This window comes from Pelodiscus sinensis, chromosome 19 (genome assembly GCF_049634645.1).
Source record: "Pelodiscus sinensis isolate JC-2024 chromosome 19, ASM4963464v1, whole genome shotgun sequence".
In the NCBI taxonomy this organism is placed as follows: domain Eukaryota; kingdom Metazoa; phylum Chordata; order Testudines; family Trionychidae; genus Pelodiscus; species Pelodiscus sinensis.
This window is the reverse complement of record NC_134729.1, coordinates 7,931,190-7,958,026: the sequence shown is the minus strand read 5'-3', so window position 1 is coordinate 7,958,026 and position 26,837 is coordinate 7,931,190. Positions and strand designations below refer to the sequence as shown.

The 26,837-nt window shown below is 48.3% G+C and overlaps 1 protein-coding gene across 5 annotated transcripts in view; it reads left to right on the top strand.

Moving 5' to 3' along the window:
• HDAC7 (histone deacetylase 7) overlaps window positions 1–26,837 on the top strand; it is a 220,453-nt gene that overhangs the window by 92,675 nt on the left and 100,941 nt on the right. For 2 of the 5 annotated variants that reach the window (XM_075902093.1, XM_075902094.1), the window contains exon 2: window positions 11,844–11,906. In XM_075902093.1, the coding sequence (XP_075758208.1) occupies window positions 11,844–11,906 (63 nt within the window). Of the gene's footprint in view, window positions 1–11,393; window positions 11,907–26,837 lie in introns of those variants that run through there. The other 3 variants (XM_075902096.1, XM_075902092.1, XM_075902095.1) reach the window with 2 other exon arrangements.

Sequence of the window (26,837 nt, the reverse complement as noted above, 5' to 3'; positions counted from 1 at the left end):
AACAAATTGAGAAAGTATAAATGAGAAAATATAAATGTCCGGTATTTTCTAAATAAGATGTAATGTAGATTGTGATGTAATGTCAAGCGATCCCGGTATTTTTATTGAAACCATCCGACAACCCTAACTCCAAGGTGCTTGAGATTTTTGCCCTTATAAAAAATGGCTGTCATCTATCATTGTTTTCAATGGGCTTGAAGTCAGAATGCCTCAACTAGGATGAACTTAAAAAACAACAAATAGTTTAGTAGCACCTTAAAGACTAACAAAACATGTAGATGGTATCATGAGCTTTTGTGGGCACAGCCCACTTTGTTGTGCCCACGAAAGCTCATGATACCATATACATGTTTTGTTAGTCTTTAAGGTGCTACTAGTCTATTTTTAAAAATGTTTTTCCTGTTACAGACTAACTTGGCTACCCCTCTGAAGCTTTTCAAGCAGGACGGCCACTCTTTAGTTATCTGTGGCCCTAATAGGAGAAAGCGTGTCATGAATAAAGAAGTACAGGGAGCGAAACAGGCAATTAGGGGAAATCATAAAAGCAGACTGGTAGATTGTGGGCAGGGAGATACGTAGTTTTCAGCAGAGAGATGGAAGCCAATGTTGACAAATACAAAGTAATGTACAATAGTCCAGGGAGGGAATAATTTGAACTATTCATACAACAGACTAGGTTCTAAACTAACTGTAGCAATCAGCTCAGAGATCTGGCCATCCATGTGGACAGCTCCATGGAGAATGCTGGTCAGTGTGCAGCTGTGGTCAGAAAAGCAAACAAAATTTTAGGGTGCATAAGGCACAGGACAGAGAATAATTCAGGGAACATCATATTGTCTCTGTATAAATCAGCAGAAAGCCTGCACCTAGACACTGTGTGCAGTTCTGATCACATAACACAAGTACAGGGGGAAATTCAATGGAATTTAAAGTTAGTAAATAGAAAAGGAATCAAAGAAAATACTTCAACTGTGCATAATTTGTCCATGGAACTCACTGACATAAGGTATCACTGAGGCCAAGGGGTTGGCAGGATTGTAAAAAGCATTGGACACTGATACAGACAACAAGAAAATCCAGATTATATAGTAAAACAGTGGTGCCAACTCTCACAATTTCATTACAGCTTTCATGATATTTGGGGTATTCTTTGTAAATTCCCAGCTCCCAGATTTGTGGGTTTACATTAGAATCTCAGTTGTAGTTATTTTTAAGTAAGTTTATGGCCTTTATGATTGAACATATCTTTGGCTGCTATGTTGGACTGCCTTCTGCGGGGGCTGGGGAGAGCTGGACTGCTGCATTGCAGCACCAGCCTTCCCTGGGGGTTGTGGAGAGCCAGGCTGCTGTGCACAGTTCCAGTCTTCCCCGGCGGCAGCGCCAGTCTTAGGCAGTCGGTCATGTAGGAAGTTTGGAGAAGGCTGTGCCTTCCCTTGCCTCCATTACTGAGCGCCCATGGCCTTCTATGCTGTGTTAGGCAGGAAGTCCATATTGTAGAGGAACCCAATAGGCCCTCTTTGTTCTGAAATCTAAGATTGTATGAAAATGTTATAAAACATTTGAATGGCTGCAACCAGTGCTTTTTTTGTTTAAAAAAAAAAAAGGTACCAGTACACTCTGTTCTTTCCAGGTAAGCTCTGACTGGAGGTGCCGGTACTGCGTACTGGGCCGTACCATCACAAAAAAAGCACTGGCTGCAATTATCCCTCCAGATGCTGCCATTCTACAAGGAGAACAGATGTCTGCTTCACTCAGTTCTAACATTCTCTTGAGTAGTGTTATGAGCGCTCATGAGTTTATGGCAGATCTTGCAATATTGGTTCTTCCACCATTTCTACCCTCTGGCTAATAGCACTCCATGGACCCAACCTCCATGACTTTATCTAACTTCTCTTTAAACTCTGTTCTAGTTGTAGCCTTCACAGCCTCCTGCAGCAAGGAGTTCCACAGGTTGACTATTTGCTCTGTGAAGAACAACTTTCTGTTATTAGTTTGTGGCCTGCTACCCATTCATTTCATTTGGTGTCCCCTAGTCCTTCTATTATGGGAACTAATGAAGAACTTTTCTTTATGCACCCTCTCCACACCACTCCTGCATTTATAGACCTCTATCATATCCCCCCCCGTCTCCTCTTTTCTAAGCTGAAAAGTCCCAGTCTCTTTAGCCTCTCTTCATATGGGACTTGTTCCAAACCCCTGATCATTTTAGTTGCCCTCCCCTCTCCCACCCTCTCTCTTCCCCTCTCCCACCTCCTTTTCCCAGTCTCCCCGAGTTTTGTTCAATAAAGAGAGTTTCTATTTTTGAACACACGTGTCCTTATTTTGTACATCAGGAAGGGGGGCTAGGGAGGGGCAAGTGGAAGGAGGTGAGGGAGGACTGGGGTGGCTTGGCGGGCTCCTCAGGGTGGAAGCTCTCCTGCAGCCCCCTGGTTGATCCCAACCCCGGATGGCAGCCTGCGGCAAGTACTGCCGGGCTGATGGCCGAGTGCTGTGATGTGCCGAGTGTGGGCACTCAGGGCACTCCAAGCCAGGACTGCTTTGCAAGCGGGGAACCCCTGAGAACTGTCTGTCCGGGGTGGGGGTCGGGTCCCTTTAAGCACAGCCCTCGGCTAGCCTGAGACAGCAGCTCCACGCTCTAAGTCCTACTCTGATGCCCTGCCGGCACTGCTTCCAGCCATCCTTAACCTCGGTTCAGGGTCCACTCAATGTGGACATGCTAGTTCGAATTAGCAAAACGCTAATTTGAACTAGTTTTTAAGTCTGGATGCGCTAATTCGAATTAGCTTAGTTCGAATTAACTATTTTGAACTAAGTTAGTTCGAATTAGCGCTGTAGTGTAGACATACCCTAACAGATTTATTGGAGCATAAGCTTTCAATGGGCAAAGACCCACTTCGTCAGATGCATGTAGTGGAAATTCCAGAGGCAGGAATAAATATACAGGCGTAAGAAAAGAGTACCAATCAAGAGTAAGGCTAGAGATAACGAGGTCAATTCAGTCAGGGAGGATGAGGCCCACTTCTAGCAGCTGATGTGGAGGTGTGATCACCTAGGCTGTGTCTAGACTGGCAAGTTTTTCTGCAAAATCATCTGATTTTGCGGAAAAACTTGCCAGCTGTCTACACTGGCCGCTTGAATTTCCGGAAAAGCACTGACGATCTAATGTAAAATCATCAGTGCTTTTCCAGAAATACTATGCTGCTCCCGTTCGGGCAAAAGTCTTTTTCTGAAAGACTTTTGCCCGAAAGGGCCAGTGTAGACAGCATGGTAGTGTTTTCCAAAAAAAAAGCCCCGATCGCGAAAATGGCGAGCGGGGCTTTTTTGTGGAAAAGCGTGCCTAGATTGGCCACGGACCCTTTTCCGCAAAAAGTGCTTTTGCGGAAAAGCATCCTGCCAATCTAGACGTGCTTTTCCAAAAATGCTTTTAACGGAAAACTTTTCCATTAAAAGCATTTTCGGAAATTCATGCCAGTCTAGATGTAGCCCTAGGGTGCATCTAGACTGGCAAGATTTTGCGCAAAAGCAACCGTTTTTGCGCAAAAACTTGCCAGCTGTCTACACTGGCCGCTTGAATTTGTGCAAGAGCACTGATTTTGTAATGTACAAAATCAGTGCTTTTTGCGCAAATACTTTCACACTCCTGCTCGGGGAAAAGCCCTCTTGTGCAAGAATACTCGCAAGAAGGCCAGTGTAGACAGGGAAGAACTGTTTTGCGCAAAAAAGCCCCGATGGCTAAAACGGCGATCAGGGCTTTCTTGCACAAAATTGCGTCTAAACTGGCCACGGATGCTTTTGCACAAAAGCACTTTTTGCACAAAAGCATCTGTGCCAATCTAGACGCGCTTTTGTGGAAATACTTTTAATGGAAAAACTTTTCCGTTAAAAATATTTCTGCAAAATCATGCCAGTCTAGACACAGCCCTAGAGAAGAGAAACTGCTTTTGTAGTTGTCTAGCCATTCACAGTCTTTGTTTAATCCTAAAATGATGATGTCAAATTTGCAGATGAACTGTAGCTCAGCAGTTTCTCTTTGAAGTCTGTTCTTGAAGTTTTTTTGTTGCAGGATGGCCACCTTTAAATCTGCTACTGTGTGTCCAGGGATATTGAAGTGTTCTCCTACAGGTTTTTGTATATTACCATTCCTGATATCTGATTTGTGTCCATTTATTCTTTTACATAGGGACTGTCCAGTTGGGCTGATGTATATAGCAGAGGGGCGCTGTTGGCACATGATGGTGTATATTACATTGGCAGATGTGCAAATAAATGAACCTGTGATGGTGTGAGCAAAGCTGTGCCCAAACGGGCTAATATGGTCTTTGGATACATAAGCAGGGGAATCTTCAATAGGACTTGGGAGGTTGTCATGGCTAGAATCCTGTGTCTAGTTCTGGTGTCCTCAGTTCAAGAAGGCTGTTGCTATATTGGAGAGAGGTCAGTGAAGAGATACAAGAATTATTAAAGGATGAGACAATATTATGCCTTATAATGATAGATTCAGGGTTTGTCTACAGTTGACAAACTTGGCTGCAACACTGTAGCTGTGCCACTCTTGCACTTCAGTATAGACCAGAGCTACTCAACTTTGGAAGCCCGCGGGCCACACTGATACCAACAGCACATGCCGAGGGCTGCAACTTAAGTGTGGTTGCATGTACATGCAAATATATATGCAAATACAGGCAGTCCCCGGGGTTACATGGATCCAACTTACATCGGATCCCTACTTACAAACGGGGTGAGGCAACCCCGCACTAGCTGCTTCCCCCCAGCAGACCAGGGAGACGCGAAGCTAGCGCCCCTCCCCCCCCCCCAGCAGACCAGGGAGACATGGAGTGGCTTTTCTCAGCAGAGAATAAAGGACTGATGGAAGTGAGGTGTAGGAGAATAAAACTGAGCTCCGGAGAAATGTGTGGCTAGAGTTTCCCCTACAATATGTACCAGTTCCGACTTACATACAAATTCAACTTAAGAACAAACCTACAGTCCCTATCTTGTACGTAACCCGGGGACTGCCTGTATATACAAATAGCTTATTTCACACTGACGGTCATGAATACAAAGATTAAGGCAAGACTACACAACTCACGGGCCCCATTTAAGTCAGTTCTGCTGATATTAATAAAATACACTATTTACCCAATTTCCACCCATATGACAGTGCTTTTAATGACCAATGACAATCCAGGAATTTAACTACTAAAATGCATATCAACAGAAGACTTTTTTGTTTTGACTACTTTTTGTTTTGCCTTCACAACAGTCCAGGAATTTAACTACTCAAACACATATCAACCCAAACCACACAGTAAACCCAAACTGCACCATGGGCTGCAAACAAACAGGCCACGGGCCACATGAGTAGCCCTGATATAGACACTACCTATACCAATGGGCTGGGTTCTCCTGTAAGCATAGGTAATCCACCCCCTTGACAAGTGGCAGCTAGGCAGATAGAATAATTCTTCCATGTCTACACTGGGGTTAGGTTAGCTTAATTGCACTGGTCAGGGATGAAGATTTTTCACACCTCTAAGCAACATAGCTAGGTCAACCTAACTTTTAGAGTAGGCCAAGCTTCAAGGAGCTCAGTCTATTTAGCTTTAGAAAGAGGCGGTTAAGAGGAGACTTGATCATACTCTGTAAATACCTACATGATGTCAGATTGGAGCGGGGTCTCAAGCGTGATTTCAGCAGCTAATTTTTGAGGGGAGCTGCACTTTCAAAAATCCCTTGATTAAATGACCCTAACTTTGCACCACAATCAGTGTACCCTGCCACGGGGGCACATATCACTCACTACTCAACACAATTTCCTTTTTTATGTGGATGTTTAGAGCACTTTCAAACACTGACACTGGCATGTGTCACTTTGCCTACACTTTGGGCAAAGCTTCCCTGCTGCCAAGCAGATGCCATCACGTGCATGGCACATGTTCTCAGAAAGACCATGCTGTGAAGGTGTGGAAATTACTGTCTGTGTTCCTGCTTGGATTCAAAGATGAGTCAACACACAGCACTGCCAACCAGGCACCCCAACCTCACAGCACATGTGCAAATCACTTTTACTGGTGCACATCCCTGAGGAGTGAGACAGGCCTCATCTTTTTTTAAAGGGTTGCTTCCCACACCTGGAGTTGCATGCCTGACAGTCACTGAAGTAAAAACTGACTGGAGAAGGACACTGGTGCAGATCAGTGCCATTGTTCCAGCCAAAGATGTCTGCAGCTAAGCATTAAAAGACTGGGAGAATAGAATGATATGTCTTTTTTCTCCAGGCATCTATTCTTTTTTGTGTTTATGCTTAACTATTTTGACCCAATAATATCATATGTGAGCTCCGCTTGTTAATTATACAATGTGTAAAAACTTGTTTGATCCAGTTTTGTTGGATTTTAATTCCCTTTTGTTTCTCTTTTTCTGGTAGCCTGAGATATGGCAAAGAACAGAATTCAAATGAGCTCTTCTGGTCCAGCTTGTTATTGTATGTGGCTGCTACTTTTCATGCTGCATCTCCTCCTTCCCTTCCCTTTTCAAGGTGATTGGCATGGTAACCCTGAAACCCAGAATCTTTAAAGAGGTTCATGGCAACCTGGATATAATGTATTAGCACTATTATATTTATAGAAACAATACACTTAGGAGCTTAATATAAATAGGTGAAGTTGGCTGTGCTAATTGTATGGCTCCATCCTGCTTTGTGTCTCAGTCAGTAGCTTCCCTTGGCTTCCAAGCAGGGGATACTAAATATCAATTATGTGAGCATTGGAAATGAAGTGTCACTGATAGTAATGGAGTCCTGGGGACCGTATGCAGGAAGTGGCTGCGATATGCCAATGCCAATCTAATCTTTTCATTGTGTGTAGCTCTCTCCCCATCAGAAGTTCTAATCCTGCATCACTGAAGTCAGTGGAGTTCAGGGGTGCAGGAGTGGAGTAAATGATCTTAGCAGAGAAGATAAAGCCCACAGGTGCTGGAACTAGGGGTGCAAAGGTGCTGCAGCACCCTTGCCTTGAAGTGCTTTCCAGTATATCCAGGGTTTACAGTTTGCTTCCATGGCTCTCACCTATCCCCCTCCCCACCCCACCCCACCCCACCACTGTACAAATTGTTCCAGCATCTCTGGCGGAGCCTTGAAGACTAAGTCTCTTTGCTGACTGAGGGCCCTAAGCACAAAGTCTCCTGGAAATGAACCAGAGCTCTTCACCGCAGATTCATGGGGGTCTGGCTCAGGTCTCAAAGGACACATTTTTTTCCACATTGCTCCTGACATCTGAGCTTTGGGATGGACTGTGGGGACTAGAAGAATGGGCAATGGATGAGAATCACTTGAAATGCCAAGCAGCTTTAAAATTAGCAGTAAAAATGCAATTCACAAGTTTTATCTTTAAAAACAGCCTGTGATTCAATAGCCAGGCTGAACTCTCTCTAGAAAGCGCGTCACTGCACTGTTTTAATGTGAGCTGAATCGTTCATGGATGCAGGTTTGGTAAACAAGGTAATTAATGGGGGAGGGATAGCTCAGTGGTTTGAGCATTGGCCTGCTAAACTCAGGGGTGTGAGTTCAATCCTTGTGGAGGCCATTTAGGGATTTGGGGCAAAAATTTGTCAGGGATGGTACTTGGTTCTGCTGTGAAGGAGGGGACTGGACTCAAATGACCTTTTGAGGTCCCTTCCAGTTCTAGGAGATAGGCAATCTTCATTAACTTTAACTGGCAAGCACTTCTGCAACAGGCCTTTTTCTTAAGTTCATGAATCTAACCAACCTTACCCTGAGATTTCCTACACTCTTTCCCCTTATCCCGGCTCTGGGATTTATGACAAGCTGTAAAAGCCTGATACATGCAAAGACACGTGCAATCTGGTTAATAAGTTCCACATTATTGCTTGAAAAGAATGCTGCAGCCGTGCACATGCTGGAATTTTGTCAAACATCGGCAGGATGGACAACTGCTTGTGCTAGTGAGAATTTTAGGACTCAGTCCTTCTCCCAGGAAGGACAAATTCGCCACTGACTACTCTGGGAGCAGAAGCAGCATCAAGATTGGACTTTTTTTTTTAAAGATCTGCTTGATATTGGGGAAGTTCTATGGCGAGTACAATATGGGAGGCAGGGACAGTCCTAACCAACTGGAAAAATTTGTCAAGCGAAAAAAAAAGGGTTGGGGAGTAACCAGGGAAACCTGGGGAGAGGATTCGGGAGGATGGGCTGAAATGCAGTCACCGGCTCTGTCGGCGGCCCCTGCTGAAAATGGCAGCCTCAGGCGACCGCCCGGCTCGCCTGCCTCTACGACTGGCTCTGATAGGAAGTCAGATCTGACAGTCATTGTGGTTCCTTCTTTCTTTAGAATCTGTGAATCAGGCCCCTGGTGAACAAATTTGTCTGCTGCCCTCTCCCTGCAATGGCATTTCTGTCCTCTATATTCATGCAGAAAGTTCAGTATGGGCAGTGGCATCAGAAACTCCCCCTGTGCAATGCTCCCAGTCAATCCTGACTGTGAGAGGCATCTCTGTGATCCTATCTTCATGCTTCCCTTAAGAGCTTGGTCTCTCTAGTCCAGTGTTTCCCAATTTTATTTGGCCATGGAACACTTTTTAACTCGGAAGAATTTTGAGGAACCCCTACAGCCAGAGGGAAAATGTGTCGATTTGTCAAGCAAAACAAACAAACAAACAAACAAACAAATCCAAACCCCACCTCCAAGGAAAAACTGTCAAGCAAAATTTTAAAAAGCCAGCCAGAAACCGTTTGGGAAATACTGCTCTAGTCAGACTGACAACATGTGAACCAATTAGTGCCAGCCATAATAGTGGTTTTGTGCTGTGAACTAGTGCCAGAAATGTGGCCTGTCATGGGTACATAGGGGATGGAACCCCAGACCTGCCTGCTTTCCACCAAGTAAGAACTGCTATGTTCAAAAAGTGTCCCGTGGCTGATTTTCTTAACTCCCTTCTGGGAAGCAGAAGGAAGAAGCCTGAGATGATGCAAACTATAGGTCACATTCCTAAGGGGGAGTCACATTTCTGATGACCAGTCAGAGCCTGTTTAGTGGTCACACATGTTTATTAATTCAATTAGATTAAAACAGAATATTACAACTGGCAGTGGAGGAGCCTCCAAAGATTTGGAGATTTAGTTTACAGTGTGTCTGATTCTTCACACAATGAGCCAAATGTCCTTTCATGTTCCTTATTTTAGACTAAGGAGAACAACATAAAAAGAACAATCTGTGCATCTCCTTTGCTACAGATTGTGAACAAAATGTGACTGCAGAATTTCTAAGTGTAAAGGTGCAGAGTGCGCGGGAAACATCCACTGTAGTTTGAAGCTCATACAAATATGTTTGACTTTCTGAAAGTTCAAGTTCTGGTGAAAGGTGTTAGAGAAAATTCTAAAATAGTTTCTCTCGGGATAACAGCTCCTACTTCTAGAAGAAACCAGGGTATGTGCAGAGGTAGCAAGTTTGTGGAAAATATCAAATATTTGTCCCTGGAAATGATTTTAGGTTCATTTCAGTTCATTTGACATGATGCTTTGAATGTTTTTTATCTTTCTCAGCCCAGTTGGCCCATCCCTTGCTACTGGCTGCCAACCCTATCTCAGCCATCCCTCCATCTGTGCTTGCCTGCATTGAAAAACGCTCTAAAACCTTCCAAAACCTTCTCTTGAGCTACCCCTTCCTTCATCTCCATGCTGACTCCCTTAGATCTTGCCTGCAACATTTTTAAAACATGATTCCTGCAAAATTCATGCAGCTCAGTGAGCACTTACCATCACTTGACATGTATGGGGCATATGCGTGTGCATGTGCTATAGAATGTGTCTGGTCTGAGAGATTATTTCTGGCACAAAGCCTGTCTCTTTACATTTCTGTTGTGCTAGACTACCTGTTTGTGCTCTATAGTAATAATAGTTCAGAGAAGACAATGCAGAGGGGTTACTCTCTTACTGATGTGTGGAGGGGGAGGGGGGCTGACTTTGGGAATACACAACAGTGCCTTCTGATAGTCCTACCCAGATCTCTCCAGCTCCTGGAACTGGTGCTGTGGGAGGAGCTGGGGCTGGTATCTCAGTGGCCCACTCTTTGCAGTGTCTGGAAAATAGATTACTAATCTCCCAGTTTTCTCTCTGGCTGTATTAATTCAGTCCTGTGGTCCCAAGAATTCACAAACTGTGCATTGCCCCCCCCCCTCCACTTCATGATTAGATGAAAAATAAACCTCAAGTTATTTTATTTGCCTTCTAGAGGTTGAATCTTTCAGGTGTCATGTTTTCAAATTTCCCTAAGCAGTCAAAAAGACAGATAGTTACTTCATACTGGCCCGAAGCAGCAGGGCAGAGAAGTCAGATAATCACCCCACTCCAGAAGTTGAGGCTTTTAGAAAACACCAGATATCGTGAGACTTGCCAGTCCTGGGAAGCACATCTGACTGCTCAGAGCTGAATCCTGACTTGCCATTGCTATTCTGTTGTTGGAGTCCCGCTGGCACTGTGGGAGCATAGGTGGTATATTATATGGGCCTGTGATGCCATGCTCCACCAATATTCAGGAATTTGAGCCTGTCTCTACCAATGTCTGGTATTATATTTTCAAAGTTCATTGGATGGACCGGGACAAACATTTCAGGCCCTGCATTTTGGGGGATGTGGGATCCAGGACAGCCTAGGAGATTAGCAGAGGGCCTGGCAACAGAAGCAGTGAACCCCTGTTCCCCCTCTTCCTGACTCTTGCCCCAAGCCCTACTTTGCCTCTTTTTGGTTTCTGTCCCTTCTTCCTAGCAAAGCTGGTGCGGAGGGAGCTGGTGCGGAGTGAGGTTGCTCACTGCTGCCAGCACCAGGCCTCTGTTATCCCCCCAGGCTACCCTGGACCCTGTGTCCCCCTGAAGTGCCCCCCCAAATCACGGGGCTCAGGGCGGTTGCCCTGGCCTGTCCTATGGACAGAACAGCGCTGCTTGGACCTGTTCTGGGCACAACCCCAAATTATACAAGCCTGGCATCCACGTTGGGAGGGGGGCATATGGGCGCCCCCTAAATGACACTCCAGGGCGGCTGCCGCTGGAGGAGGGCCAGCCTCGTCGAGTGACTCCAGATGTATCTGGCCCCGCAGATCCTCGGAGGATGTTGCACCACCAGAGCCTACCTTGTACAACGTGGGTGCGGACAGAGAGGCTCTTTCAGGAGGGCGAGGGCAGAGCCCCGGGAGCCGGAGCGAGCCCGGAGCCCCGGCCCAGCAGGTGCTGGGAGCGAATCCAGCGGGCTCCCACCTGCCCGGCGGGGCTCTGGGCTCGCTCTGCGGATGGAGCTAGAGCTCCAACAGCGAACTTTCCTGGCTCGCTCGCCATTGGCTGCGGCCCGGCCAATCGCGAGCCTCCTTCGCAAACAATGCAACTTTTTTTTCCTCCTCCCTGCCCTCTCGGAGCCCGGCTTCTGCGCTCGGGCTATTTTGGGGCGAGCCCCACCCCGAGCTATTTCTGCGCCTGGCCCGGGCTGGGGCGAGGCCGCCGCAGGTGGATCGGCCGCGGGAAGCCCGGCGCGGAGCGCACGGGGATGGGCGGTGTTCGCTTTCTCGCTGGTCCCTGAGAGCTGCCGCGGGGCTGAGATCATGGCACCCAGGGAAGCCCCTTCGCCCTGCCCCTCCTCCAGCTGAAGGAGCCTCCGGCAGGAAGCAGCTGCCTGGATGCGAGAGTTGCCGAGCCCGGCGCTGAGCGCCCGCTGCCTGGGCTGTGATGGCTGAGATGCCCCGCTGACCCTCCCCGGCCCGGGGCTCCGGCAGCAGGCTCCATGCCAGGGCTACATCCGATGCTCAACACCATTTACGAGTCGGATTCTGTTTTCTCCCCAGATGGAATTAAAGGCGGAGAAGCGAGTGTGAGCGTGGCCCAAGGGAGCGGCTCCTCCAGCCAAAGTAAGTGACACTCCCCCCCCCCCCCGCCGTCCCCGGGTGCAGAGCCAGGGCACCTCGCGCGGCGCTCACAGAGCAGAGCAGGGAGGCTGCGCTTGGGATGCAGAGAAAAGGGAAATGAGAAAGGAGATTGAGCTATTTTTGTATCTCCCCACATGACTAGGCCCTGCCACATGCAATGGACTTAGTCAACCAGCCCCTGGGATTTCCTCCTCTTTCCCCCTGGCTGGAGAGGAGGCCTTTAACCACTGAGAGGTGGGATTCCCTGGGTCCCATGTTCAGAGAGGGGGCAGCTCCTGGAAAAGGGGCAGGCTTTCTTTTCCCAAGAGCAGTCTTCCTGGCTGGGTATGGCAGGCAGGGCTGTTGGTGTAAGGGAGAGCCCAAGGCCTAGACCAACAGAAGGCCGTAGACTAGGGGAGATGTGTCCTCTGCCTTGCTTGCACAGAGCGGGAGTTCTCCAAGCCAGGACATCAGGGAGGCCCAGGCACCAAGTCTCTGCAAAGCAGAACATTGGGGTGGTAATTCGAGAAATCCAATCCAAGGCAGACAGGATGTTTCACCCATCTGGAAACTAAGAAGCAGGCTTTCTGGAGGTTTGTTGCTTTGCTTATGCTCTTGGAAGCCTGAACACCATGTGTCTGGCTCAGGTGAAGTCAGTCAGGAGTTGGGACTGTATCTGATGCAGGATGCCACAGAAACATCCAGTCTCATCCTGTATGATGCAAGTAGGAGTTTGTGTCTGGGGTCTTTTTTTTTTTTTTTTTTTTTTGTGGTGGACAGTGTGCAATGAGTGTTATGTCCACTGCCTGGTTCTGTAGTAGGCTGTTGTGGTGCCATCTTGGTGTCAGATGGGCTGGGGATTGTGCGTTTGATGGCATCTCTGCCATGAACAAGGAGGGTGCATTTTTAACCCTAGCTGGATGCTGCATTGGACATAGATGTAAGGGAATGTCCAGATTAAGGAGTATCCAACTGAGCCCAGTGCATCTCTGGCACCTTAATGGATGTCCTAGAGAGTGAATAATTCCCAGGCGTGTCTATGCAGGACTGTCAGGAAAATTAAGGCCAATTAAGCTTGAATCCTTGAATGAATGTTCTAAAAGATCTGGTCCTGTAATTATTGTGGGAAACTTCTGTGGCCAGTGTTATACAGGAGGTCAGACTAGAGGTCAAAACGGGCCCTTCTGCCTTTGGAATCCGTGATGTTAATGTGAATCAACCCCTGGCAAATGCTGCAGTGAACAAAGGCCGCTTCTGAATGAGACCATCCACACAGGAGTTTTAACGAGCATTAACGTCATAGCTTCATTTTAACTGTACCGAGTGTCCCCATGTAGCCAAGCCCCACACTTCAGTTCACTAACTACACAAATATTGCAAACCCAAGGATGCGCAAGCTCCTCGCCCCCAAATCGAGTACCTTAAAATCATGAAAAATAATAAACTTGGGTCTCTTTATTTGACTTCTGGGTTTGTTTTTTTAAGTCTTCAGGAATTGTATTGTCAAGTGTTTTTACAACACCTAGGAGGGGTGGAAACTTACACTTTCTTTTTAACATGAAAACTGAGAACTCATAATTGTTTGACTGCCGGAGCTGGATGGAGCTTTAAGGAAAAACATGAGCTATCATGTGACTCATGATAAAATTGCAAGAGTTGGCAACTGTGCCCTTCTTGGATGCTTTGGCTGAGATTCTTCTGTGACATTTTGTATAGAAAGGGACAGGCGCAGCTTACAGTACCTCAGAGCCCCCACAAATGGCTATTTGTAGCCATATTTGAGTCTTGTTGTACCAGGCTGTGTCTGTATGGGTGTCTGGAGCTGACTAGTGGGTAGCATTGGTGGTACCTGTACTCTATAGGAGGTGTGTGTGGCTCTGCCTTGGGAATGGAAATGTCACTATAATGCCTCCGGCATCCAGGTCTTGCACTGTTTTGTGACTGCTGATGCACCATAACAACTGAGTTTCCAGCAACTCCCACGTCAGCATGGCTTTTGCGCGTCAAATGGGGGAATTGGAGAGATATTCTGCCCAACCCTGTAACTAGACTGCATTCAGGGATTTCTGCAAAGTGATAATGCTGTGCCAACGGGGTGAGGCTTGGCTCAGGTGTGCATGTGCTGGGCAAGAAGAGGGCCCACTTTATGTAGAGATCTACATCTGCCCAGAGTGCATTAAGCAGAGATAGGAAGAGACTAGCAGTGGTTCTCCACCTGGGGCTCAATCAGCCTAGAACTGTGGCCCATGTGACATCCTCAGGGCATTGGATGTGGCCCACAATGGTAAACAGGTTGAGAACCATTGGCAGATCTTGCACCAGGCCCTCTCCACTCCCTGACGGACATCAGTGTCATGTTATGTGCTATTGTTAGGATCTCTCACTGTAGCACTTGCAGCTGAAACCTCCATGCTGTGTGCTGGTCAGAGGCACTGGCTGCATGAGAGAGAAAGGGCATCATTCCAAGAGGGACAGTGCTTCTCTGGAACTCTCACACAGTTGCTAATCTGGGAATTTAGAATGATCTGAAATTGACATTCCTGCATGTTGTGGTAAGCAGTGCCCTTCTCTGAGTTTGGGAGAACCTAGTGTCCCAACCACCTGGGGCATGTGACAGCCCTGGGCAATGGAACATACTGTAGTTAGATTTATTTCTTCCTGAATATCTCCCAGTATAGGGTGCAGTGACCGGCCCTTCAGGTGTGCTTTCCTTCTGTTCCCAGCTGTGTACTTTATTTCTGGGCCTGGGCAGGGAAGGGTGGGGCTCACATTCTGTGGAGATAAGAATGTGATGCCTATGACCAGATGTGTGCACAGCTCTTCAGCCTGGAAACCACAGGCTTTCTTGGAAGATCTCCAGTATTTCCTAATTTGGACTGAGCCACTCTTGGGATTTCAGCATTTCCTATTCAGCTGCCTGATGTGAGTAGGAAGCAAGAGAGAGTGAAAACAAAACAGAAGCCAGATAGTTTGCATGTCAGAAAAGGTTTGGAGCTTTGGTTTGATTCCGGGGAAACGGGTCAGGGCAGTTTAGATCTTATCAACAGGGATTTCTGACCTTGCTAATATCTCCGGTGGGTTAATTTATTACAAGCTTCAACTGAGTAAATGGACAAAGCCATTCCATGCAGCCACATGTTTCTGGGTCTCTTATCCTGGGGAGGGGGTAAAGTTAGGAGTCATGCATGCGCATGCATGTGCACACTCTTTCCACTTGTTTCTTATACCAGCTTGTTCTATCTGGTCTGAGTGTAGACTGGAAGCTCTCCAGTGCTCATTTAGTGCCCAGAACAATGGAGTTCTGATATGCTCTGGAACCATTCAGTGGTTCTGGAATACAGATACTACATAATAGGATCCAGACCAGGATTATGTCAGTATAACTACCTCACTCAGGAGTCTGGAACACCACACCACTGACCTAAACCCAAGTGTAAACAGTGTTTTATGGCAGTGACATAGCTGCTGTTGCCTTTTGGGGAGGTGGGAATATTCATGATTAGCTGGCATGCTGTGTAGGTAGCATCTTCACTAAGCAAGGCTTAGTGTAAGTGTAGGCAAGCCTTTAGTAATGAGCCTTCTCTGCTCACATGAGCCCCTGGGTCTGCATTTGCATTTTGCTTTATGTGGAGACAAGGAATTCAGATCAGTTTTGTTGCTAGTGCATAGGCCTCAGAGCTTGGATTTTTGGTCCTCAGTGTATGTTTACATTTCAGACAGCCTGTGGCTTAAAATAAAACCCTAATTTGTGTCTGGAATGGGGAGTTTGGTCTTGTCTCTGTCAAGGAGCTGAAGTTGTTCTAGTCAAAGTAGTTTGGGGCTCAATGTGGTAATGTCTGTGGGGATGTGAATGGTGGTGCTAATCATGTATTGGTTAGTTGGCATGAGTGTAAACTGGTGTAATTTACACACATGGGGGCAAAGCACAAAGAATGTTACACCATCCACAACGATTCACACATCAGTAGTCAGGCTCCAAAAAGCAGATTTTTAAAAATATTGGAGCTTTGGGGAGGAGGAAGGGGGATGTCATGCTCTAAAGCTTTTTCTTGTAGTCAGGAAGGCTAGAAACCCTTTTTTTAAAAAATGAAGGTTTAGATTGCCTTGGGACCCCCTGAATCCAGCACGGACTTTTGGAGGAACCCATGAATCGTCTGAGTAAAAAAATCATGAGTTGGCAGCATTGCAGTGTGCCAGATAAAGCAACTTCTTCCATCTTGTCAGCCTGGTTCCCTCTTATAGGTTGACTTCCCTGCTACACCCTCAGCCTCCCAGCACCTTGGTGTGTGCACTACAGCAGCTTCCACTCTCTCTGCCTCATCTTTGCTCAGCTCTGTGTGGAGGGCAGGAATGTGTCTCCCTTCTGATCCATTGCAGACTGGGCCATGGGATGAGACAGGTTCAGCTTGGGCTTTTATCCGTACTCTGATGTCAGTGTCAGAGCTAATGCTGGCTCCTCTAGGGGAGCAAGATCCTGCCCTGGCAGTGGGGACAGTCTCCGCCACTTAGACTCTTGTCTCATTTCTAGCTCCCACAGTCCCTTTCTGTGCTCCCCTTGTGTTCCTGCACAGCCCACAGGGGCTGGAATCGCCTTCTCTGCTTGTCCCAAGACTTGCTTTTTGGATCGGTTTGTTACCCATTGCTCTTCCCAGCATGGACAGGGCTCCTCTGCCTCTGGCCCCATGGCTGGTCTCTGTTCTGAGCTCTGCCACTCCATTACTGTGCAGTGTTCAGTCCAGCTGCAGCCACTGGGGACAAGGAGGGGAGCCAGCCAGTGCAGAATGGGGAGGTGAGTCACTCCTCAGAGCAGTTGTGTTCAGAGCACTTCCCAGTGTCTGTGTTTCATTATCTCAGCTGCACTCCCTGAAGTCCTGAGGCAAGAATACCTCTTTTCCTGTCACCAGCTTTGTTTGTTGTGCTCATATTAACCCCATCCTGGCTGTGTTTCTCATGCAGTTGGTTACCATGGGAAAGTGAGAAAAGCTGAAAGAATTTCATGGCCTGGCTGAGCCTGAAAAGCCTCGTCCCAGCTGGTCGGCCTTGCCTCAGAATGTTTGACTGACTGTGACTGCAGAATCAAAGGGGTTCAAAGCCTCTAGACCCCATTACATCCAATTCTGCATTTTCAGCTTCCCTTACAATGGGTTTGACTGGCTTCCTGTAGGGGAAGGAGCTCAGTGCCCATTCAAGACAATGAAGAAAAGCCAGGAGCAGCTATGAGTGCCCAGGCCCTCGAAAACTACAGGGCATGAGGTGAAAGAGGCGGTTCTGTCTTGGTCCTGCCCTTGAGCTGCCATGCCATTAGCTGTGGGGCAGAGATGGAATAGAGTGAAAAATCAGCAACAGCAATGAAAAAGGGCTGGCTGAATGTGCTGATAATTGGTAGGAGATCCAGTGGCAAGTGGGCCTGGAGTCTGCTGAGTGCATCACTTCTGTCGCTCTGGAATACCATGGTGGTATGTGCATTGTCTGGGACAGTGAAACCATTGTGATGGTTTGCTTGGGACATGCAGCCCCCAAAGGAAGTATCCAGGAACATAGCTGTCTCCTGTGACTTTCTGCATGATGGTTTTTTAACTACCAACTTCTCTTCTGTTGAGCCAAGTGCTGAGGAATGGGATTAGGAGCCTGCTTATTTAATAGAGAGGCTAGCCAGTTTGGGGCCCATCGTGCTAGGTACCATATAAACTTACAGCAAACAGTAATCCCTCCCAGGAGAGCTTACACTCTAGGACAGGTCTACGCAGTGGGGTCGTTACACTGACAGGAGAACTTCTCCCATAGCCCACAATGCTGATGGGAGAATTCATCTGTCAGCTTAGCGCATTTTACACCAGGAGTTAGGCTGGTTTAATGAGTTGCTCAGCAGTTTGAATTTTTACCCTCTTGAGCAATGTAGTTGAACCGACCTAATTTCCTAATGTAGACCTGCTTGGTGTAAAAGACAAGACCTAGCAGGAGAGTGAGAAAACCAGTTCCTTCCTGGGACCAGAGGCAGAAGTGTGAGCCCAGGGACTAGAGCAGAGCAGAGCCCTCTGCTGAGTCACTAGTTCTGCCTCTAACTGGGAGCTCATGCTGCTCTGTGGGCTGGTCTCCCAGACTTCCCAACTGTGCCTTCTCTAGCAGTTGCTAATCTTATGCTGAAGGTGAACTGGGAGTAAGCAAACACTCCAGGCTGCTGGACACAACCTCTGAGGTTCAAGTTTAGCTATAACAAATGGAGCTGGTATGCTTGGGTGGGTTCCTGGTTCCATTATTCATGTTATAAATAGCAGCTGGAACCCAGGTGGCAGGCTCTTAATTGGCCTTGGAAAATTCCCAAGCACATCTCAGAAGATTGGTGCTGACCAAGAGCAAGTTAACCCTTGGCAGGATGGGGTCGGGAAGCAGCATCTGCTCTGTCTGTTTTGTTCTGTGATGGTGAGGCAGAAGTTCCAGTAAATAAATCCCGAAGAGGATGGAAATGTGGTGCCTTCTGACTTACAGCCGTGTTCTGACATAACGGCCACAGTCCTGTGGATTCTTTCTCCCCGAGTTCTCCTTCCCATGGCTGATGGACCCAATGCCAGATGCTCCAAAGCAGCATTATCCCTGGAGGGCCGAGCCTGGTGCCAGTTGTTAGATAAGGGAGGGGCAGGACTTGGTTCAATTGGACTATCAATGATGAAGCCTCACAACTCCTCCAGATGGGTTCTGGTCTGTCCTTAATCCCATCTTGTGCCTTAGAGGCTGGGCACCATCCTCTATCCACTAGCAAATTATCTCTCTCTCCCTCCTTTGTTTGTCTAGTCCAGGGGTCTCCAAACTACGGCCCGGGGGCCGGATGCGGCCCGCGAGGCCCTCTCATCCGGCCCGTGGAGACCTTTTTGGATTCAAAGGCAGAAGAAGTGAGATTGTTTCAAAACCCATTTGAAGCAGATGTGGCCAGTTGCCCAGATGAACTGCAGCTGGAAGTCATTGAGTTGCAAGCAAATGACCTCCTTAGGGACAAGTTCAAAATAGGACTGGTGGGTTTCTACCAGTTTTTGCCCAAGGAAGACTTTCCTAATGTCAAAACTTTTGCATCAAGGTACCTTTCAATCTTTGGAACAACATACCTGTGTGAACAAACATTTTCAAGAATGAAATACGTGAAGAACAATTTGAGAACAAACTTGTCCGATGATAATCTCAGGTCACTGTTGATGTTAGGGACAACAAATCTAAAGCCAGAAATGTCTGCTATTTTGGCATCCAGGAAACAATTTCACCATTCACACTAATACAGGTGTTCATGTGTAGTGTATGAATGTGTTATTAAATAATAACTGAATAAAATAATATTAAATAAATAATTAAAAACAACATCCATGTATGGATTGTTTTTTATTTGGACCTCAAGTGTGTAGTCGGCCCCCGAACTGCTGTTTGATAGTTAATGCGGCCCTCGGGCTGAAAAGTTTGGAGACCCCTGGTCTAGTCAATTGATTGTATCGCTCATGCTGCCTGTGGAGAACCGGGCACAATGGGAGACTGATCTTGCCTGGGGCCTCTAGATGCTGCTGTTATGCAAATTCATATGAATAAAAATGCCACCCTGGGGGCTCTTTTTCTTTTCCCTTCCCTTGCTGTTATGAATACTCCCGTAGTGTCTCTGCACCCCCAGTGTGTTGCCTGGGGCACAGACACACTGAGTTATGGATTTACCTGATGCAGCTTCCCACAGAGATGGACTCTGACATAGACAGCATTTGTACCTGGAACAACAGACCTGTCAAACCTGAGCACCTGAGTATTTTACATCAGTGTAGAGTGTCCTCTCCCACCCTGCTCCTCCAAATAACATACTACGCTCCAAATGAATTGCATTGCACAGATGGTTTCAGCTATGTAACCAGCACTAAAAGTAATACAAAGCGTGCAGTGATGTTGGGAAGGAACTGTTTTGACTTGGTAGTGTCTTGTACCTAATCTGCAGTTGCTTTGCACTGGTTTAAATGGTCACACATGGCACAGGATCCAGAGCAAATCAGGCCCAGAGACTTTGGAGGGAGAAGGTGTGAATTCTAGGGGAGCCGAGGGATCTGGGAAAGAAAGGGAGAGGGTGAATGAATGGGTGGGACTAGGGAGGACACTTACTGGGCATCATGCGCGGGGAGTCTCTGTTTACAGCAGTGTTTCTTAAACTGTGTTCCGAGGCACACCGGTGTGCCGCGAGGCAGTTGGAGGTGTGCTGCGAAAAACAATAGAGTTCAAAATGGCCATCCTTAAAGGGGCAAGCAACTTTTTTTTTTTTTTTAATCAATAACTTTCCCCCTGCTCAACAAAAAATCCTTGGTGTTCCTCATAAAAAACAAATTATTGTTCAGTGTTCCTCGGTCTTAAAGTTTAAGAAACACTGGTTTACAGTGTTTTAGAAAGGATATTAATAGAGTCCTGTGTGGATACAAAATTTGTATCTGCATCCATATCTCTGGCTTCAAAAATGAGCTGCAGATATCTGCATTAACACCCACGAATGAGGATACTCATGGAGATAAAGGAGATATCTGCAAATTTTCAGTTTGGCTGTGTCTACATTGGCACCCTTTTCCGGAAAAGGGATGCTAATGAGACAAGTTGGAATTGCAAATGCCGCGGGGGATTTAAATATCCCCTGCGGCATTTGCATGAACATGGCTGCCGCTTTTTTCCGGCTTGGGGCTTTGCCGGAGAAAAGCGCCAGTCTAGACGGGATCTTTCAGAAAATAAAGCCTTTTCCAGAAGATTCCTTATTCCTGATTTTAAGAGGAATTCCCACGGCATTTGCAATTCCGACTTGTCTCATTAGCATCCCTTTGCCGGAAAAGGGTGCCAATGTAGACACAGCCAATGTGTATCTGCATCCATATGCGCAAAAATGAGCTGTGGATCCCTGCATCCATGGCTGTGTCTACACTGAGCCACTTATTTCGGAAAAGCAGGTGCTTTTCCAGAATAACTTGAAAGCTGTCTACACTGGCCGCTTGCTTTTCCGGAAAAGCAATGACGATCTACTGTAAAATTGTCAGTGCTTTCCCGGAAAAACTATGCTGCTCCCGTTCGGGCAAAAGTCCTTTTCCGGAAAACCTATTCCGGAAAAGGGCCAGTGTAGACAGCACAGTAGTCTTTTCCGCAAAAAAAGCCCCGATCGCGAAAATGACGATCGGGGCTTTTTTGCGGGAAAGCGCGTCTATATTGGCCACGGACGCTTTTCCGGAAAAAGTGCTTTTCTGGAAAAGCATCCTGCCAATGTAGACGCGCTTTTTCCGGAAATACTTATAATGGAAAACTGTTCCATTTTAAGCATTTCTGGAAAAGGGTGCCAGTGTAGACACTGCCCATATGTGTGGCTGCAGATACAAAGTGGATAGATTTGCAGTGCTCCAAGTATAAATATCCAGGGAGCCTGGTGGCTCTCAAAGAGTAACTCCTATTGGATGCAGTCATGGAAGCTGTGCATGCTGGGAGAGGGGGAGGTGGCATTTGTACTGGTTTCCAAATTCCAAGATATTTTATTGTTTAATTCGGCAGAGAAGGTGAAACGTACCATGCCAGCAGTATCTGGGGGCACTGGGCTCCTAATGAAAGCTGCTTTATTTGAGGAGCTGAAGTGATGTGGCTTTTAGTTTTCAAACTTAGCCCTCCAGCACTCATTCGTGGTTGCTATTCAGCACCACCAGTTTGTGCTGATACTTCACACTGCCCTAGCTTGAAGGGCTTACAAACTGGGGCTGCTACCCTGGCAGAATCTCAGCTGATCCAATTGCAAGATTAGAGCAGAATAATCCCCTCCTACTGGTGATGGATATGGAAATATGATCAAATCAGTGCAGTGGTGCTGAATCTTCTCGCTGTGAGGGGCCTGTGGCTGGCTCTGCTCTGCGGGGCTAGTCACTGTCTCCTGCACGATTAGAAGGGAAATTGGATGTGGTGTGCCTGCTCCTCCAATAGTGTTTCAAGAGGGATATTTACACAGGCCTGTCACCTATTCCTAACTGATACCTCCAAAATGACTTTCTTCCCCTGGACCTTACTTCTAGCTATAATTGTTTGAAGTCTCCATTCAAAGAGCTAATGGAGGAAGCTGTTGTAATGGATGTAGAGCTGGAGTACACACAATTGTTTGGAGAGGTCTCGTGAGGCAGGTGGATGCCTCTTGGGTGAGTGTCACCAGGGCTGTCCAGCAGGGCAGGTTGGGATGCTGTAGTGCCCTGGAGTTGGTTTGGGCCCAAGGAATGGCCCTGTGCCTCTTTTGACATATCTGCTTAGAGTCTGTAAAAGCAGGAGCTCTGTCCATTGCCCCACAAACTGGACAGAGTTGTTGCCACCTGGGATCTAATGGACTCCTTCTGAAAGGTCTTGCAAGTCCCGAGCGGAGCAGAGTTCATATTGGGTGAACCATAGTTGTATGATGTAGTTCCTGCATTCTCCATGCTAGGGTGGAGCCAGTCTTGACTTGTAAACATTTGTCATCAGATCCAACACAGTCTGCTGTGGCCTCCAGCTCTCCATGCAGGTTCCTCCTGCCTGAAGGACTGTTTGCTAAACCTTTGTTTTACATCTAAAACAAAAGAACCCATCCTCTCCCCTTCTTCTTTCCCCTGATTCCCAGCTCTGGCTTTCCCCTGAGAAGCCATGTTCATACCCACAGTAGCCTCTGTCATTCAAAACGAGGAATTCTGTGGATTTTGTCTCTAAGGTGCCACAAGACTCCTCATTGTTTTTGCAACTTCAGGCTAACATGGCTCCGCCTCTGAGACTCTGTCACCAAAGTCCGTCCAAACCAAACAGGAACTTATTTTTGCCCAGAAGTTCCTTCCTTTGGTACAATTGGATCAGGTCTGTAATTCTCTGTCTTAGTGATGGGGACACACAACAGGGTTTTTTCCCCGACAAGTGGCCCCGTCTACACGGTGCTTTTTAGCAGCAAAACCTCTTCCGCAAAAAAGATCGGCAGAAGATGTACAAATGAGAGTGCGATTTGCATATCTTCTGCCGAAACCCCCCCCGGCAGTGTAGATGTAGCCATAGGGAGTAGGAGCAACAGATGGACAGACCAAGCTCCCTGGGGCAAGAATTGTGTTTTGGGTGTTCATACATCATCTGCACAGTGGGTCCTGATCCATGACAAGTGCTGCTAGTGGCTACTGTAATACAGGTAATAAATAACTTAATTCCTTGTTGGCAGCGCTGCCTATAATCATGTGCATGTGGTTAGGCAAAAGGCCCTAACAAACTCATGGTCCATTTTGGTCAATTTCATGGTCATAGGCTTTTAAAAATAACAAAGGTTATACAGGCAGTCCCCGGGTTACGTACAAGATAGGGATTATAGGTTTGTTCTTAAGTTGAATTTGTATGTAAGTCGGAAACTGGCTCCAGATTCAGCCGCTGCTGAAACTGATCAGCGGCTGACTACAGGAAGCCCTAGGCAGAGTTGCTCTGCCCCCAGCTTCCTGGAATCAGCCGCTGATCAGTTTCAACAGCGGCTGAATCTGGACTCCTGGGACAGAACAGCTGGGGCGCTGCTGGGTAGGTCCCCGCAGGACCAACCAGGCAGCACCCCAGCTGCTCTACCCCAGGCGTCCCGCAACAAAAGCCTGGTCTTCTGGGGGGGGGGGGGGCACTAGCTGCGCCCCTCCCCCCGCAGCAGACTAGGGAGACCCGAGCAAAGCCGCGGAGGCGCAGAGGTCCCGCTGCCTCTGCGGCTTTGCTCCTGTCTCCCTGCTGTGCTGGGGGGGAATTCCCCAGAACAGCAGGGAGACCCGAGCAAAGCCGCACAGGCGGCGGGACCCCGCTGCCCGTGCGGCTTTGCTCCTTTGTGCACAGCAGGGAGACAGGAGCAAAGCCTCAGAGGCGGGGGACCCCGCCGCCTGTGCGACTTTGCTCCAGGGCAAAGGAGCAAAGCCGCACGGGCAGTGGGGTCCCGCCGCCTGTGCGGCTTTGCTCGGGTCTCCCTGCTGTGCTGGGGAGTCCCCCCCAGCACACCAGGGAGACCCGGAGCAGCTTTTCTCGCCCCGGAGGACGCGGTGGCAGGACCGCTGCGCTCTGGGTGGTCCCGCCGCCCGCGAGCTCCAGGGCGAGAAAAGCCCCGTTCGTAAGTGCGGATCCGACATAAGTCGGATCCGCGTAAGTCGGGGACTGCCTGTAATTTTAGTCATTTAAATCTGAAATTTCACATTGTTGTAATTAAAGGGGACCTGACCAATAAAAGAATTGGAGAAGGGAGGGTCACAAGGTTATTGAAGGGGAGATTGCAGTACAGCTACCCTTACTACTGCACTGCTGGTGGTAGCGCCACTGCTTTCAGAGCTGGGCACGTGGAGAGCAGTGGGTATGGCCAAGAGCCCAGCTTGGAAGGTGGAGTCCCTGCCAGCAGCAGCACAGAAAAGGTAGCATAGTGTGGCATTGCCACTCTTCCTTCTGCACTGTTGTCTGCAGAGTTGGGCACCCGGTTAACAGCAGCTGCTCTCCATCTGCCCAGCTCTGAAGGCAGCACAGAAGTAAGGGTGGCAATACTATGACATCCCCTCCACCCCGCAACTCCCTTTTGGGTGAGGACCCCCAATTTGAGAAATATTGGTTTCCCTCCCCCCGTCACGTGAAATCTGCCCAGTATAGGGCAGATTTCAGGTGTGAACTAGATTTCACAGTCCATGACATGTTTTTCATGGCTGTGAATTTATGTCACTAAATCAGACACGTCCAGTTATGTGCTTCGTGTACACATGACAAAGGTAGCTGCAGTTGGCAGTATCTGTGTATTTGTGTTTGCTATTCTTTTAATACCTCAAGGAGTGATTGTTGGGGTTACAATCAAGAAAGATCCAGTCTTGCTATGAACTGTCAGTTCGTAACTGCTGGGAATGCCATAGGAAAACCAGACACCACAGTATTTCAGGCTCCCTGAGGCAAAGGCCAGGACAGACCCTTAACATTGTACACACGTGTGTGAATCCCAAGCAAGTTGGGTGTATTTGGGGTCCTGCTGGAACCTGGGCAGTGCACCCCATCGCCCCAATCAAGCCTGTGAATGTCAAACTTAAGCATGTTCTAAGTTAGGGTCACCACCTTTTTCAGAATACAAAAGTGAGACATGTGCAGGAGCCAGGACCCCTCTGTGGCCCCTGATCCTCCTCTTCCCAAGGCCATGCCATCTAGTCGGGTCAGAAGCTGGGGCTGGGCCAAGGAGGGAGTGTGGGCCACTGTGGGGAAGCCCAGACCTTGCTGCTCTGGGTGTGGGGCTGGGGTGCCTTAGAGAAGAGCTCCTGTCCCTTCCCTCTCCCCCCTCCCCAGCATGCCATCCAGGGATTAGGGTCCTGTGACAAAGGAAGGTTAAGGCCCACCTCAGCCTCCTCCCTCCCCGGGAGTAGCTGGCACCACCCCAAGCCTGGGGCAGGCACAGAGCAGTGCCACAGGGAATCCGGAATGAATGCTCCTGGAATCATTCAGCCTGGAACTTAGTCTTGAAATGTCCATTTCTGGACAGTGCTGCCCAGCTAGCCAGGGTGTTCAGTCACCCTAGTGTAAGCACTCGGGTGCATGGGAGCTGAATTGCAGCAGTTAGCTCTTACTCTGTTACTCACAAGTGGTGGCTGGTGGTGGGCAAAAAAGCTGGGAGGCCAGGACTGTGGCTGGCATGCAAGATCCCTTGCCCCCAAACTGGAAATAATTTATTTTTGCTTGCGTGCTCTCCCCTGTATCTTTGAGCTCCCGAAAAGATAAACCAATTGCACAGGGTGGGGCTCCCTCCCTCAGTAGCTCTGTGCTGTAACTCCCACCTCGGCTCACTTCCTGCAATGAGTAGACACTTCCCCTCCCTCCCCAGCTCACAGGCCTCCCTGCTTCCCCACCCCTCACCTTTCTTACTCCCAGACCCCCCCTTTCCTCCACAACTGAGGAGGCCTTGCAGATTAGATCCAGGCCCAGGGCCCTTCCTTGCAGCCTCCGGCTAGCCTCAGACTGGCCAGCCCCTTCTTGCCGCTCTGCCTTAGCTCCGCTGGGGCTGGGGCAGGGTTTTGCACTAGCTCCCGGTTCTGCAGAGCTGTGCCCTCCAAAGAGGGCTGGAACGGCTATGGGGAGCTCCCAGCTGGCTCTGTTCTTTCACTGGGAAGAGTCCTCTGCGTGGCTGGAGGCTGCAGCCCTGCATGTCCTGAGCTGTCCCTCCCAAGAGTGCACTGTGGGGCAGTGAACTGAACCTGCCGTGGGGGGAGCTGCGTGGCTTTTTCTCTGAAAAGGGGAACAGAGAACTCACTGGCAAGAGGCTAATGGTTTGGACTTGTCCTGCTGCAGAAGGAGCCTCTCCAGCCAGGCTCTCCTGGTTAAAGATGGTGTAGAGTAAATGCTTGTTTGATCCCTCTCTTCCTCTTGCCCAGTCAGGGGCCCCCTTTCCCCACAGTTGTGATATTTTCCCTCTTTTCCCCAGCACTTTTGTGACCTCCTCTCATCTTTAGGAATAGAGTCATGGAACACTAGACCTGGAAGGGCCCTCGAGAGGTCACTGAGTCCAGTCCCCTGCCCTTCCTCCCTGAAGGAATATCTCCCATTTCCTTACACTGGGGAGAACAGTAGCTCAAGTCTTCAGGTTCAGTGAAGGTCAGGAGGCTGGGGCAGAGGTAGGGATGTCAAATATCGGTTAATTGAATAGTCGAGTAACCATGAATTCTTATCAGTTAGTCGACTATTCGACAGTTCCTGGAAGCGGAGCCTGTAGCCAGTGCGCCCAGGCCTCACTCCTGAGGAGCCCCTTGACACTCTGCTTTTGCCTCCGTAGCAGAACATCAGCCCCGGGTGCCAGGCGGGAGCTGGTCTGCGAGGCAAGCCAGTTTAAAACCCAGCTCCCCTCATGGACTGGCTGCCTGCTGTCCTGTGATGCTGCCTCTGACAAAGAGGCAGCAGAGTGGGGTGGCAGCAGCCTCTGTCTAGGGGGCATCT